This window comes from Talaromyces amestolkiae (assembly GCF_001896365.1).
Source record: "Talaromyces amestolkiae strain CIB chromosome Unknown scaffold2.1, whole genome shotgun sequence".
Lineage (NCBI taxonomy): Eukaryota > Fungi > Ascomycota > Eurotiomycetes > Eurotiales > Trichocomaceae > Talaromyces > Talaromyces amestolkiae.
Window position 1 is genome coordinate 947716 of NW_024468038.1, and position 15108 is coordinate 962823.

General features: G+C 46.6%; 6 protein-coding genes across 6 annotated transcripts; 2 read left to right on the forward strand and 4 right to left on the reverse strand.

Moving 5' to 3' along the window:
- Nucleotides 1–337: 337 nt before the first annotated feature.
- Nucleotides 338–1645, reverse strand: BHQ10_001599 (uncharacterized protein; the record flags this gene model as incomplete). Its single annotated transcript, XM_040873652.1, has 1 exon — nucleotides 338–1645. One exon carries the CDS (start codon nucleotides 1643–1645, stop codon nucleotides 338–340), a length of 1308 nt encoding a protein of 435 aa, XP_040730104.1.
- A 777-nt stretch (nucleotides 1646–2422) lies between these two features.
- BHQ10_001600 (uncharacterized protein) lies at nucleotides 2423–4765 on the forward strand (the record flags this gene model as incomplete). Its single annotated transcript, XM_040873655.1, has 10 exons — nucleotides 2423–2756; nucleotides 2822–3392; nucleotides 3454–3494; nucleotides 3828–3889; nucleotides 3976–4003; nucleotides 4088–4122; nucleotides 4179–4334; nucleotides 4392–4494; nucleotides 4571–4590; nucleotides 4643–4765. 10 exons carry the CDS (start codon nucleotides 2423–2425, stop codon nucleotides 4763–4765), a joined length of 1473 nt encoding a protein of 490 aa, XP_040730105.1.
- A 260-nt stretch (nucleotides 4766–5025) lies between these two features.
- On the reverse strand, nucleotides 5026–5937 carry BHQ10_001601 (uncharacterized protein; the record flags this gene model as incomplete). The annotated part of the gene is made up of 1 exon (XM_040873656.1): nucleotides 5026–5937. One exon carries the CDS (start codon nucleotides 5935–5937, stop codon nucleotides 5026–5028), a length of 912 nt encoding a protein of 303 aa, XP_040730106.1.
- Nucleotides 5938–7247: 1310 nt separating this feature from the next.
- On the forward strand, nucleotides 7248–9292 carry BHQ10_001602 (uncharacterized protein; the record flags this gene model as incomplete). Its single annotated transcript, XM_040873657.1, has 2 exons — nucleotides 7248–7428; nucleotides 7488–9292. The coding sequence occupies 2 exons, from the start codon at nucleotides 7248–7250 to the stop codon at nucleotides 9290–9292; spliced, it is 1986 nt and encodes a 661-aa protein (XP_040730107.1).
- A 2557-nt stretch (nucleotides 9293–11849) lies between these two features.
- BHQ10_001603 (uncharacterized protein) lies at nucleotides 11850–13293 on the reverse strand (the record flags this gene model as incomplete). The annotated part of the gene is made up of 3 exons (XM_040873658.1): nucleotides 11850–12597; nucleotides 12650–12900; nucleotides 12961–13293. The coding sequence occupies 3 exons, from the start codon at nucleotides 13291–13293 to the stop codon at nucleotides 11850–11852; spliced, it is 1332 nt and encodes a 443-aa protein (XP_040730108.1).
- A 973-nt stretch (nucleotides 13294–14266) lies between these two features.
- On the reverse strand, nucleotides 14267–14994 carry BHQ10_001604 (uncharacterized protein; the record flags this gene model as incomplete). The annotated part of the gene is made up of 3 exons (XM_040873659.1): nucleotides 14267–14460; nucleotides 14524–14731; nucleotides 14797–14994. The coding sequence occupies 3 exons, from the start codon at nucleotides 14992–14994 to the stop codon at nucleotides 14267–14269; spliced, it is 600 nt and encodes a 199-aa protein (XP_040730109.1).
- Between the last annotated feature and the right edge of the window lie 114 nt (nucleotides 14995–15108).

Consider the following 15108-nt stretch of genomic DNA (forward strand, 5'->3'; position numbering starts at 1 on the left):
GTGTCTCATGATGAGGCTTCCATCGATGAAACGAGTCCGCTGCTGAGGTCAAACAACCCAGGCATAAATGTCTGATTAGCCGGGTGTTTCCAGAACAAAATCTTCTTGTCTTTACCTAGGCTAGTGTATGAGTATAGCACATTTGTAGCACGATAACGTCCATTACCATCTCAACCTCCTATTCTTGCGGCCCAAATATTGGCTTAGGGCTTGTTTTAGAAGGGGATCATTCTGGTCCTTGTCTACATGATGTATACGGACGTGTCTAAAAGGGGATGTTAGTCAGTCAGGGTGACATGTGAAAAAACAAAGAATAGGCAAGGGTATAATAGAGTTCTCACCTCTGAAGATTATCTGGTCTTGGATATTTGTGTTTCTGATCAGCACAGAACGGGCAGGTGTATCCTGGACTATCATGGACTAATCCATGCCTGAACATCTCTTCCTTTCTCTTGAAGCCCTTTCCTCCCAGACCACGAGGACATCCTGACACTGGACAATAATGAGGGCGAGCATGGGAATGAATGTTGGAGTGTGAGTTGAGCAGATATTGCGTAGCAAAAGGCAGTACGTTGCAATTTGGGAAAGTACATTGGAATTCATTCGTAACCGGCGTTGGTGTTTCTGCTCGTGCATTCTCCCGCTGATCTTCAAGGTCAAGTCTCTGTTCCAGGCTCATGGTTGATGTCGGAATGGGATCCGTGTTTCTTCCAAGAACATTAGAGACCCAGCGACCTGCATCTCTTAATCTATCCCTGGTAGAGCTTTCGAAATTACTGACCAGCTGAATGATGTTGATATCCGATCCACCTAACCGCGGTGTACCGGGAATGAAGGATGCCGTATGCTCAGCAAACACATTGAGCATTTCCAGCGTATCTTGGCCCACAAGGATGTCTGAAGTCAGACCATCTAAGACGTGAAAGGCAAGCGAGAGAGTCTTGCCTCTAGCAATAAATTCAAAACCATTGGCGACATCCCCAACAGTGAACGAAGTATGAAAGACGCCACATGTGTAGTCAATGCTTCCATCCGCAAACATGACGGCCTCATTTGCCGGMTCAATGTTGAATTTCGCGCTTGCGTACTGATAGCTCACTAGATCAAGATCAGATCCGGTGTCAGGATTAGCACATCCCACATAATTGTCTAGCCGGCAAAGAAGGCTCTGTTTTTGCTGCCCAACAGCTTGGACACGAAAATTCTGCAGTATAGGCGCGATTTCCTCCACGAGGCGGTCACGGTGCTTGCTCAAAGTCTCAGTCTTCTCCAAGAACTCCATTCCCATGATGATAGGGACTGCTAATTTTTTGAATACAAAGAAAATGCATTCATATACAAGTTCGGTACTTGTAGCTCCCGTGGTAAAGGCACATTTGGCTGTTATCTTCCCAATCGAATTCACGGTGCCGCCATTCGCCAGGACAAATTGAGTAGAGTCAGAGCTTCCATGGGGTTCAATGGGGTAGCCAAGGCTTGCAGCTGTCTCAAATGCCATGACATTCCAATCTGACCCCGAATCGGGACATGTCAAAACCGTGGTCGGTCCTGTCCCTCCCTCGAAGAGGAGTGGAAGACCTAGGCGTCGTCTGACCTTGGATTCTCGATAACGATTAAGGGATGACGAATGCTCTGCATTCATCATATCTGGGAGTATATCATCTTTAGCTGGAGATGAGCCGTCTGCTATATCGACAAGCAGAGACGTAAAGTATTCTGACGCTTTTGCAGCTGTCCAGTTTGTTTGTGGGTCTAGACTCCGCAAAAGAAACATATCCGCTATGCTCACGTCTTGACCATCTACTCTGTAGACGAAAGTAAGTCATTTTAGAGTCCTCAAAGAACGACTTTGGGAGTGGGAAGCAATTACTCGAAGGGACCTTCACCATTACTGGAGCTCCACGGCTTATCCTGGGAGACGTTAGTGGGTACGGATTATTTGTAGCATATATCTATGGCGCTACTGACTATATCGTAATCCAAGTCAAGTTCGGCATGAAACTCGTTAAGTTCATTGAGGTCGTGGGGCGTTTCCCAGTTGACTCGCACAGGCTGGAGCCGAGGGGAGACCCTTCCATCTGGATGATCCTCCATCTAAGCAGATCTTTTGTGAAAATGTTAAGTGTAAATGGCAAGTATAGGAAGCCGATGAAGTGATAGATTATAAGGTCGACTCGATTTTCTAATGCTACTCGTGATGAACTTGAAGGTGACGCCGGAAGGATATGACGTGGCAGTGCTTAGAGGGAAGGAGTCGCCTGGTTCAGCCTTGCACCTCATATACAACCATTCAAGGTTGCTTTCATCGAAAAAGATTCTTCAAACTTGAAAAGTGGGACAGCGGAGCAATCCTGTCGATAATCATCATATTTCTTGATAACCGGGCGATTCAAGAATCGTATTTTTCTGCAAGCTGCATGGGATGGCTTCGCTAAATGTATCAAATCTCGCACCTCCGCCTTCTCGCTATCTTATAACTGGTTATCCTTCATTGGCTGCCTTTATTGCAAGCGATCCGGACCGTACAGCAGGTATCTACAAGCGATTTGACCGGCTAGCAGCAAGGAATCTACTGTATCTCCAAAGCGAATTGGCCGATCTGCAAGCAGAGCTAGATGTTCTGGATGAAAAAGACAAGGCAGACCGAGCTTCGAAACAATGTGCAAGAAACTGGCATGACTTCAAGAAAAGGGCTGAGCAAGAGCCATCTCGATTACAGCTTGTAAATGACATTCGGGCGACATTAAAGGAGTACCGTAAGAACTTGATCAGATATTCCTTTCTAGCCGATTACAGCTTGAGCTCTGACCAGCTATATTAGGAGAAGCCCTGTTCGCCGAGGAGAAGCTGGCTTCCATGCCACATCCAGATAAAAAGACCTTAAACGCATTTCGATTCACATTCTTCCATGGACGACCCGGTGATAGCATGAGCTTTCCCACACTTGGTGGGAGTAGCAAATGGGTATATGACGATGCTAATGACCTTGTCGCTACCAAGAACCCAGCAGAACAAGATCGGCTCTCTATGTTCATACAAGATAATTTCGCTTTCCTCTTCAAAGTTTGTTACTTCCCCTTCTTCAAGTACAAATGGTCTCGTGTTCATGCTGACCGATGTAAACTTAAGGAATACCGACCTTCCAAGGACAACCTACCAACCCATAGTGACTCCGTAAGATATATATCCGGTCGCAGGATATCGGTTTTTGCATCTTATATCAGCACCGTGTTAGTGAGCATGCTCCTTATAGGCGCCGTTGTCATTCTGTACTTGGTCCCGTCATCGAATGTGAGACTCGGGCTTATATCACTCTTCACCGTCCTCTTTGCCAACAGTGTCGCCTTGTTGACTAACGCTAGAAGGACAGAGGTATTTGGTGTCACAGCGGCGTATGTTGATCTCGATTGTCTTTGCAATTGTGACTGCAGAAAATTACTGACCTTGTTGCAGGTATGCAGCAGTCCTCGTCGTGTTCGTCAGTGGCAATTTAGGTAGCAGTCAATGAGGATTTCCCCCTCAAAAGCAACTTGGATCCTATTCTCACGTAAGATATGCTAGTATTTTGTTACACTACAGGGCCGAGTAATTGTGAAGCATACGGAGCACATGCTGTTGTGCAATTAAGCCGGAGTTACGGAGCGGACCTACGGGCCCCTCTGATTAGTAACTCCCTCGTTCCTTCCCCTCATTGTTTATTTCCTCCTCCTCCTCCCCGTCACATCCCTCTAACCTCCTCACCTCGTTTAAAAGAAAAAAAAAATTCCGTTCATTGAATTGTCAGAATTGCAGCAATTAGCCTTGACATAATTGAAGTTTAAACGTAGAACGCCCACTCTCGGTTATCATGGCCGGCTTCCCGGCTATCAAACCGGCGTTTACCGTGAGGGTCAGTGAGCTTCCCTTCTATTCATTGATATTTGCAATTGAAGCTCAATATGTATCACAAAGAACCGTACTGATTCGCCATCCTAGGTCTTAATTGATGCGCCATTTCCTGTTGGTATGCTCCCCTGATGCGATTCACTCTACAGGAATCTGTGGGTGCTGAGATCTTGCATCTTTTGACACACTGCCATACATACAGGAAGCCATCACCGCACGACATCTCTCGTCATCGTGGTAAGTTGTGGCTATAAATTTAGACCTGCATGCATTCCGAGGTTAACATGGGACAGCCAATGGTTGGCGGAAGTATCATCTCGGAGCCTGGATTTACCCCGGCCTTGAATGCCAAATTCGAAGGGACTGGCAACGACTATATTCGTAACGACCCTGATGGAAAGCGAATGCGCTTAGATGCGCATGGCGTGGTTAGAACCCATGATGATGCAGTGAGTAACTTCCGATGGTCTGAACGTGGTACGAGCATCTCAGCTGACGCTGTATAGTTGATTTACCTCCATTATAAAGGAACAGTGATTATGACCGAGGGTATTAGTAAAGCTTTGTCGGGCCAGTCTGGCGACGCAGAGACGCCATACGGTGACAGCTGTACGTACTGTCTTTTGAATGAACATCACCATAGGGGATATTTGCAAGTATACTGACACATACTGTGACTTTCTAGTTGTCTCTTTCGAAATTGAGGTACGTACTAGCCGGTACTTTATGATTATGCAGCAAACTCATATTTGTACAGACTGGAGATGAGAGATACAAGGATCTCGAGAACGGTGTCTTCGTCGGTCAGGGCCACTTCGTTACCAAGACAGGAGAACAGACCATTGTTGAATACAAGGTCGGCCAGGTTGTTGTAGGCTAGATCGTTGATCGATTATGTGGATACATATGCCTTATATACTGGAATCAACGATTTATCATTATTACATTACTGATGACCAAATCATATAGAGATCAAGAGAAGTCCAGCCTCAAGTCCGGATCAACTTTCTTTAGCACATCCAATATTTCCCTCCACGCTTGCTTTTGTATCTTCTGTCCTTCGGGTGAGCTCACGATATAACCTGGGCTGTGAGAGGTACATCAGTATGTTGTGAATTAAGTCCCCGGATTGACAGATACTCACTCGGTCACCTTCTGATTCTCCAACCATTTCCCGTGTCCATCTTGCCTGACTGCAGCATCAACAATTGCTTTGGCACCATCCGCCGGAGTCCGCGCACAAACGGCTTGCACAACTTTAAGCAAGAACGGTGCCCCTTCTTCGCGCGACAACAGCTCACTCTTGCAGAATCCCGGCGTCGCACTGGTTACTATAACCTTTTCTCGACCTGCGCGGTCACGGGGTACCAACTTTGCCACCTCAATACTCGTCCATTGGTTGAAGATTTTGCTCACAGCGTATCTTTCCACCGGACTCTTTGCATGCAGCTTCTGCCACTGTTCCTTGTCGTTTAGGGCTTCGAGGATGTTTGACGCCGAACGTTGTGGTAGTAAGGCTTGCTGGTGCATATCACTAGACACGATGACCAGGTGCGGCCTCGATGGAGAAGATGAAGCGGAGGAAAGCAAAACTGGTAGCAACTCGAGACTGAGTAGAGCCGTGGAAAGTCCGTTCACTTGAATTTGCGTCTCCCAGCCGTCAGGGGTTAGTTGCCAGACCCCCGAGGCGAGGCCTGCATTCAAGATGGCAGTATCAAGTCTGTTGTCTGGCCGAGAGAAGTATTCCTTAATTCTGTACACAAAGGCCATCACACTCTTGAAACTTGACATATCGAGCTGCCAGACTTCGATATCCAGCTTTGCGGATTTGTTTGCTGGTATTTTAGACAGTATACCCTCGCGAGCCCTTTCGCCCTTCTCGACGGATCGAACCCCCATGATGATCTTCGATGCACCGAGGGATACTACATGACGAGCTGTTTCAAGCCCGATCCCGGTATTTGAGCCCGTTATCAGGACGGTTTGGTCCTGGAAGGAGCCTGGAGGTGGCAATCGCACCGAGTGGATGGGTTGAAGGATTGTTTTGAGCATTCTTTCGGTATCGCAGGGACTTGAGTAATGCCTTTCGGCCTTTCTAATAAAGCAAAGGCCAAAATAACAGTCAAAATCTGATCGTCCACTCGAACAGAATTGAGCGGCTATACGATATAGAGCTGGTGCTGATAGAATATTTAGACACGTAATAATCTCGCGGTCGAATTTGCCCACTGAATTATCTACTTCATTCCTTGGATCAAGTGTTTGCATTCCCTTCTTTATATAGGACTCCTGACTCTACTCTTGCATCGAGAAGGTGATAGACAATGTAGATAATCGGACGAACAGACTACCGGTGTCAAATACGGCTGCAAACTTTCTGGTAACGAAAGCTAATTTGCGTACGACAAAACCTTAAATTTGCCCGTAAACATGGTTTATTACAAGCTAAAAATACACCCCATACGTAATTCCGCCGCGCTAACAGATTTTTGCAATTTTTGCACACATGCCTGAATTCTTCCGATGCCGATAGCTTGCTAATCATGCTGGTTCTCTGGATAGAAGATATGCCTGATATACGTACGTACTACCTAGTTAAGTCTCCGATGTTCCGTAGTAGATGTTTCATCAAATTATTATCATGTGTGCAACGGTGCAACCACACACGCAGCTTCTCCTAACCAGTGAAGGGCAAATTCCGAGTCAACTGTCCACCAGACACAAATCACATTGCCCTTTGAGTCAGCCTTCGTATTCGCTGCCTAGTCTTAGAGTCCTAGTGACCGAGTAACCACTAGTTGGTGAACTTAGTGTATAGATTCGTGCCAGAGCGAGTATTTCTTTTTCTCCTGAGGTCCTCGAACTTTCTCACAGCCAGTCCTGGGCGCACGTGGGTAGCAAGATGGATTAGGGATCGTGTGATCGCCTTCTCCAGATGGATGGAGCCTGTCACTCTTAGCTGTGGAGGGGATCTTTAAATATGCCACATCGCAATCGACAATATCCTCACAGTCTCAATGCTCAAAGGAGATAGATTATGTATTGTGTGCTGTGTCGTTGAAAAAGGAGAGGAATATTCGTTGTTGTATTTTCCAACCAATCACAGCGCGCGTCCTGCAGGCTGACGTCGATGCTCCTTCCTTCAACCGATTTGGTTTTCTTCAGACAACAATCCGGCCCATTTACCACGCTTCTACATACGACATATACAAAGGATATTCTGCATATCCGAACGGCGTACAATAGTATTTCTCTTCCTACACACCATTGCATGTGTTGAGCTCTGCGATTGCATGGTCCCGCTGAGGGCTGCCACAAAATTCCGACTCCGCGATTGAAAACGACAATTTGCAATCGCAACGATGCAGATTAACTTGCAACGACTACTTGTCGCTGCAGGTGCTGTAGCGATAGCGGCAACAGCTTCACCATTTGTTCCCTTTGAGCAGAAACCGTTGATTGGGGAGTTGCACCGGCCAGAGACAAGCGATGTCGGGGAAACAGCTTCTCGAAAGTTGACGGGGAAGTTCCTACATATTACAGGTATGCTATTGCCAAGAAATCACACGAAAGATGCTAGGCAAACACTGACGGTTTGAAAGACTTTCACTTGGACCGATTCTACGTCCCCGGTTCGTTGACTGACGAAGACAATGTCTGTCATCACGGAAAACGAAAAGGAAATGCAGGATACTTAGGCACGCCGGGATCCGAATGCGACTCGCCGGAATTGCTGATCAACCAAACTTTCGGTTGGATCAAAGAAAATTTGAGGGACGAGGTCGACTTTGTCATTTGGACCGGAGACTCTGCCCGCCACGATAACGACGAACGTATCCCACGAACGGAGAACCAAATCGAAGAACTCAATCAAGACATTGCGAATAAATTCATCCAGACCTTCAGTCATAGCAGCACACACCCTGACGAAACTTTGATAATTCCCATAATTCCCAACATCGGCAACAACGATATCATGCCCCATAACATCTTCAAAAAGGGGCCGAACCGGTGGACAAAAACGCTGTCTCAAATATGGGAAGCCTTTATACCGGAAGCACAGCGTCATACATTTGTCGAGGGCGGATATTTCTATACAGAGGTCATTCCAAACAAGCTCGCTGTATTCAGTCTGAATACCTTATACTTTTACGATTCCAACCAAGCCGTTGATGGTTGCGCGCAAAAGTCGCAGCCGGGATATCACCAAATGGAGTGGCTGCGCGTACAACTACAGCTCCTTCGCGAAAGAGACATGAAGGCCATTCTTATGGGTCACGTCCCGCCTGCTAGGTCGGCGGACAAACAAGCCTGGGACGAGACGTGCTGGCAAAAGTACACCCTGTGGCTGCAGCAATATCGCGATGTCGTGGTTGGCGGACTATATGGACACATGAACATCGATCACTTTATGTTTCAAGACTCGAAGGACATAGACCTTCAGTATCTTCTTCCTGAGGAGCACATGTCACCGTTTGTTGCAGAGAACAACTACGAGAATTTCACCATCGAGTCTAAAGGCAGCTATCTAACCAGTCTCCGTGATCTATGGGCTGACTTGCCAACTCCACCTGCATCCGTTCTTGAAGACTGGTCGATTTCGGACGTAGACGAGGATGCCGGCGTAGCAAAGAAGAAAAGAAAGGGCAAGAAGAAAGAGAAAGAGAAGAAGGAGAAATTCTACAAGAAAATAGGAGGCAAATATGCGGAACGCTTCTCTCTTTCTCTTGTATCTCCAAGTGTGGTTCCCAATTACTACCCGACTTTACGTGTGATTGAATACGACATTACCGAAATGGAAAAGGTTCCTACATGGGCCGACGTACAACACGACAAGGCCGGGAAGAAAGATGAGCAATGGGTTGATCGAGAAATTGAGATTCAGAAGAAGTCTAAAAAGTCTCCAATACCGGACCCGCCGTCCAAAAGTGCTCCGCCGGGGCCTGCTTATTCGAGACAGCCATTGACCCTTTTGAACATTGCACAGTATTATGCCAATATTACCAAGGAAGAGGGAATCAAGGGAGTGGTTGCAGCGAATGATGGCGTGGATGATGAAAGCTCGCCCAAGGGACTTCGGGTGAACTACGGAGTGGAGTATCACACGAATAAAGATGACATCTATCGACTGGACGACCTGACTGTGCGCAGTATATACAATTTGGCCACACGTATAGGTGCGGGCGATAAAGCATCCTCCTTACCCACAGAGACGGAGGACGATTACACCGAAATAGACGAAATCAAGGCTGATCAATTCGAGGATGAGTCTGATATTGGCAGTACCAAGAAAAATAATACAACAAAGAAAAAGAGAAAATACAAAACGAACAAGACATGGAAAGCATTTGCTGAGCGGGCGTTTGTGGGGTTCCTTGCCTATGATGAGATTGAAGATAAGTTATAGTTTGTTGTGTGGTGTTCTTCCATAAATATATACATGGTGCGCATTGGGAGAGGAAGGTGTTCAGGTCTGTTAGCAAGTCATTTTCACTTCATTCGTACACGTTCCAAGACTTACTATATACCCAATATTGATGTTCAAATCTCTTTATTCTACCATTTCCATAGCGACTAAGTTGAGACATGCAGTTACACTACTGCTTCCTGACTCCCTCTTCTACTACTAGAAGTTGTACTATCGCCACTTTCCGCTACATAGCTCTCTTCTTCAGGCCCTTCCGCAACCAAGCGTGAGGCCTCTCCATGGAATTTTGAAGCGGAGATATGATACTCGAAATTGAGTTCACCTACTAATTACCGTACGTTGCTAGAGCAGAAAATATATCCGTTGAGGCCAAATAAAAGCAGTAAATTAAAACTAGCTCACCTTGAGAGATCCCTTTGTACCATGCTTCTGCGCTCTATAGTGTTTAGGTTTAGTCCCAGACCCCACGGTCGAGGAAGCCCTCTGGGTGAGATTCGTCTTACAGTGCAATCGTAATCGTGAGCGCTAAGGCAGCTTTCATTGACAGGAATAATGAAGGTCTGTCCATTTCGAGCAATGACCACCAATCTGTCGGATTAAGTCTCCTGGATCAACATAATCTGTTACCACACCATTCTGCTGACGACATAAGTATGGCATGATTGACCTCCAACATGTTGCAGTGTATGAGTATCGAATCACGTGCATATCAAAAATCAGACCGAGTACATACACTCCCTACTACGTAGTATTTTTTAATTTACTACGTATTAGTAAGGCTGTCAACTGGTCATCGAGGGCATCGAAATTACCGGATTAGGCAGTTTCGACGAAGCTTGGCACTGATGTCAGGAGCTGACGTCATGCCCTGCGGTCGGACAAGACTTCCGCAAGCTTTTTTTTCTTTCTCTTTCTCTCCTGCGACAACCTCAGTTTGATCGTCGATTTAGCATGGCCATACTCTTTCATTTGTCCTTTCCTGTTTGTTCAAGCATGAGTCGCGCTCAGCAAAGCCGTCGTCATCTGCCCTAGCTTCACAGACACCCCGCCATCATCGCTGCAGCAACAATCCTCTGCAAGAATAGTCCTCGTTGTCTGCCTATTACAGTGTATAGCGCCACTGCCACACTGCTCTCTGCTGCGTCTCGGCTTTGCGTCATGCGCATGCATCCTGTTGGTCCAATCATCGAGTTCGGATGGCCACAATTTTAGCAACATCCACACCTGTTTATTTATCTTGTTTACTTACTCCGTTGGCGGCAAGAAGGACAACCAAGACGAACGAGTCGGAGGAAATAATAAAAAAATAAAAAAAGAGGACGACGAACAAAACACTGCATGAAAGAAAAGAAAATAGAAGAATTGCCCCTCACGCAGATCGCTCGTTATCAGCTGAGAAAGTACATATCGGTGTTATCAGCTGGCACTAGGCACGGCTTTGTCTGCGACACCATTACACATACATCACCTCGAATGCTGCTACTATGAATTCTGGCAATTCTAGCACTCTTCATCTCTGAGAAAACAGGTATTGACCAGAGAACCACATTATATTCTGGAAATATGAGGTCGGGTCTACAAACCCCCGGTGCAATTCCATTGTTGGCTGTGCTAGTCGCGGCCTTGTTATCGATAACGCCGAATCTTTGCGAAGCTTGGACGAAGCCAGGAAGCAGTCCAAGTATTGGTGTGTACTTCAGTAACTAAAAGATTGATCTCGAAGCTTGCTAATTCTCTATGTTACTACAGGTTACCCATCTGAGCCGAGTATATATCAACTTGAATCTGCGCCGACAATATCACCACCAACCGAAATCTCCGCGCCATCTGTAATCAGTACATTCACCAACATAGATCTACTATGGCAGCAGGTCTGCCAGTTTACTGTCTTGATTCTGTCCTCCTACAATCACCCATTATCATATAGCTACCCGTCACAGCAAATACCGGAGCCAGTCCATAACTCGACCGAACCACATAGTATCACGCAAGGCTCAACATCAATTACAATATCGCTTGCAGCTATACCCCGTCCAGCGAGCAAACAAAAATCTATACAGTCTTCTGATGAACATACCCCTTCAGACGAACTCGAGAAAAGCGCACACATCAATTCATCCAGCCCTGTTGATAACAAGGGCAGCTATATGGCCATTCTGGTCAGTTTGGTCGTTGCGATTATGTGGTTCTGAGCAGAAAACCAGAGCTTTTGGGACCTAGGTTACTATTTTACTCCCATGCCTTATTGAAAGATCATTTCTGGTATATGATTTAACATTCAGACTACGGTCTACATCCTCGGAGGCGTTATGGTTCGGAAATACCCCTAATGATCTTAATATGCGTTACGATTGCGCTAAAATGTCTGCGACGGTTTTTGTACATGAGTTTACGTTGCCTATAGATTTAGATAGTTTCTTGAAATGTCACATTCATTTCACATTCGATACATACATAATCAAACATCTGGGAACAATATACCGGTGTTTGTTACATCTCTAGGAAAAGCAATGTAAACAAATCAAAAAGTTCGAGGCTAAATATGAGCATCCCGTTCTAATCGCTTTCTACCAGCCTCATAAATCTTTACCAACTGCCTCACCGCCAAATCAAGCAACACATCCTCCGAACCACCCGGTATCCTCGACGTGGGCACATCCCTATAAATCCGCTCAATAAGCTCTCCCTGACCAGTACGCGTCAAACCATTACCGCCGAACAGCAGCATAGCCGTCTGCGAACATTCATTCAGCACCATACCGGCCTTGGCTTTGGCCATAGCTGTCAAACCACCCAATTCACGGTCAGCATCTTCCTTTTTCAGCTTTGTCATTTGGAACAGGAATTGCTCGATCCAGGCGGATAGAGACTCTAGTTCAGCGCCTGCCTTAGCGAGTCGGTGTCGCACGACGGGTTGCGTGATGAGCGGCTTTGAAAACGCCTCGCGCTTGAGCACGTAGTCGAATGCAGTCGACAATGCAACTCGAGCCTGCCGGGTTGCGCCTACGGCGATGGAGAGTCGCTCGTGGTTGAAGTTGGTCATGATATATTTCATACCTGCGCCTTCGGTGCCGACTAAGTTGGAGACTGGGACGCGCACGTCGTCGAGTTCGATGTAGGTTGTGCCTGAAGTCTCGGTGCCGCAGACTTTGATGGGACGCATTGAGACGCCGGGGTAGTTCTTCAAGGGGACTACGAGTAGGGACAAGCCTGCTGCGCCGGAGCCGGGAGACCCGGTGCGGACTGCCATAGTGCTGTATTCGGCCCAGATACCGTTGGTGATCCTGTAATATATTAGCATTGACTTTTGGAGCACAATAGCAGAGGAGGAATTACCATTTCTTGGTTCCATTGATGATATATTCCTTTCCATCTGGTGACTTCTCGGCAACGGTGGTGATATTGGCGACATCGCTTCCGGCATCGGGTTCCGTAATGGCAATACAAGATCTCGCCTTTCCGGTCAACAAGTCTGGTAGTACTCTCTCCTGAAGCTCAGGCGATGCATATTTGACGAGAGGCGGGATGCCATAGGCCATTCCAGCAGTGAGCGATGCAGAAGGACCGGCAATACCGGATCGACCCATCTACATAAGCATGTCAATACGCAATTGCGCGCAATACAGAAGAGAACAGAGTGAATGGACCTCATCAAGGTAAATTCCGGTGTGCAGATAATCCCACTCCTCAACCTTAACACCCAGAATATCATGGATACCTAGTCTCTTCAACCACTGCACGGGCAAAGGAGATGGCAGATTCGGAATGAGCATGTTGTTCTTGGCAAACGTGTCAAAGACGTGTTGAGGGACGATACCATCACGCTCATAGTCGAGCGCATGTCTGCTCAGATTCTCGTAGATGAAAGCACGGGCTTTTTTCTGGAAGGCGAGATGCGATGCAGTATAGTATGGGGAAGGAAGGCCACGGAGGTAAGGCGGCTCGGCGAAAGGGAGCGGGTTGGGGGAATTGGTAGCCATGATGTCGGTGTTATTTTCATGCACCTTTACTAAGTCATAAAAGGGAGACAGGTGAAGAAGAAGAGACAAAGGAAATGATTAGCTATGTATACTTCAAGAAGCCACTCCGACGGGGCAACCCTAAAGCCGGTGCTTGTTTGTGGGGTAGCTCCACTGACGGACCGAGGTCTGGATGAATTGCTTCAACTTCACCACATGCGGGGATTGGTCACCTATCTGTGTGCTCATTTGTATCAATGATCGTTTGCGAGCGCTCGGCCCGTTTTCCTTGGTTAGCAATCAATTGTACTTTACAGCAGTCCCGAGGTAGCTCTAGCCACAGCGTGATACTTAAGGCTGCCGGCCCCGGTACGTGAATCCTCGGTATTGGATCTAAAGCTGTAAGTAGAGCTTATCTTAGTTTCAGCTTGCAGTCCAAGATTAGTAGAAGGCTATTAAGAGAAAGAGCTACTATAAGCTTGCAGCTTGAGATCACTATTCACAACGGTCCGGCTGCTTCACCGTCAACTTGGCAACGGGACTTCGTCAGCCATACCGAGCCCTAGAATGTACTTTGTTTGTCTTAAAGAAGTACATATATCAATTGTTTTGGTGAACACCATGTTATGCTTTCGACTAGGTGATATCTTTCATTTGATATGCAGTAGCTGTTCATTGGGGGCCATCGTCAAGAGTAATGTTGATTATATTGTTCGTTCATTTCGCATAAATTGAGCTATCATCTGGCATAAAACTACAACCAAGCAAGTATCTTTCCCTCGATATATATTCGAGCCAAAAGGATCTTGCTCCCAACCAATGTTTTGAACGCCGCAATATGATCCGAGGAAACCGCAACTATCATTCGTATGTCTCAAAGGCGAGGCACTAGCAAGGATAACTTTCAATCATTCTAAACAACACGCTTGACCTGTTTAAGAACCCATTAGTCCCCAATTCAAAGGACAATCGATCATGTAGAGTATATAAAATTTTATACCTCGAAGAATCGCTTTAGCCACCACACTTGGAAAATGCCCTCGCCGATAAGGAATGTAAGCTGGAAGATGCTCCACCATTTTACACGCGCGTTTGTGCTTTCGGCTGTGTTTCGGTGGACTCGTTCTCGTACGACAATGTAGGATTGCTCATCGCGGACTTGGGCCAACGATTCGGAAAGGCGGCGGACTATCAACCGCTTAGAGTCAGCCTGGGACTTGTTATAGATACATGTATGGGTAAATATCATACCTTCAGCTTCTAGGGGATCCTGTGCCAACTCCGATTCGGGGACATAGACAATTCCATGCACGTTGAAGGATACTTCTTTTGAGTTCGATGTCCAGGCCTCATTGCTAAAGCAGTAGGTGAATTTTCCATCTCTTTGTGCGGTAAAGGAGTAATCTTCTGATGAAACACTGTTCTTGAAGTATTGGCGGTTTCCGGCAGGGTCTTCGACCTGTTGTCGAGAAGAGGGAAAAGTTAGGGTGGGAGTCGAGAATTAGAGAACCGCCAAATACATACCCAGAAATCAATCTCTAGATTGCCGCTTCCGCCGAATTCTCGGTCGCCAACTTGAAATGTTACCGTCATCTTGTCATCTTTGTGGAGTTTTTCGTGGAAGCATTCGCGCGAGTGAGCTTTGAGTTGAATGTTGTGAGCTGTAGCAGCCCCTATCCAGCCTAGCATGGTCACCAGGACCGCGGACGTTGAGAAGCGCATTGTGAATATTAGAAATTATCCGACAGTAGATCCCGTGTTTGTAATAGACCGAGCGAAGTAAGGAGAAAGTGGAATGAATAGTTGAAGCGAGTGTTGTGAGCGTAGATTTACGGA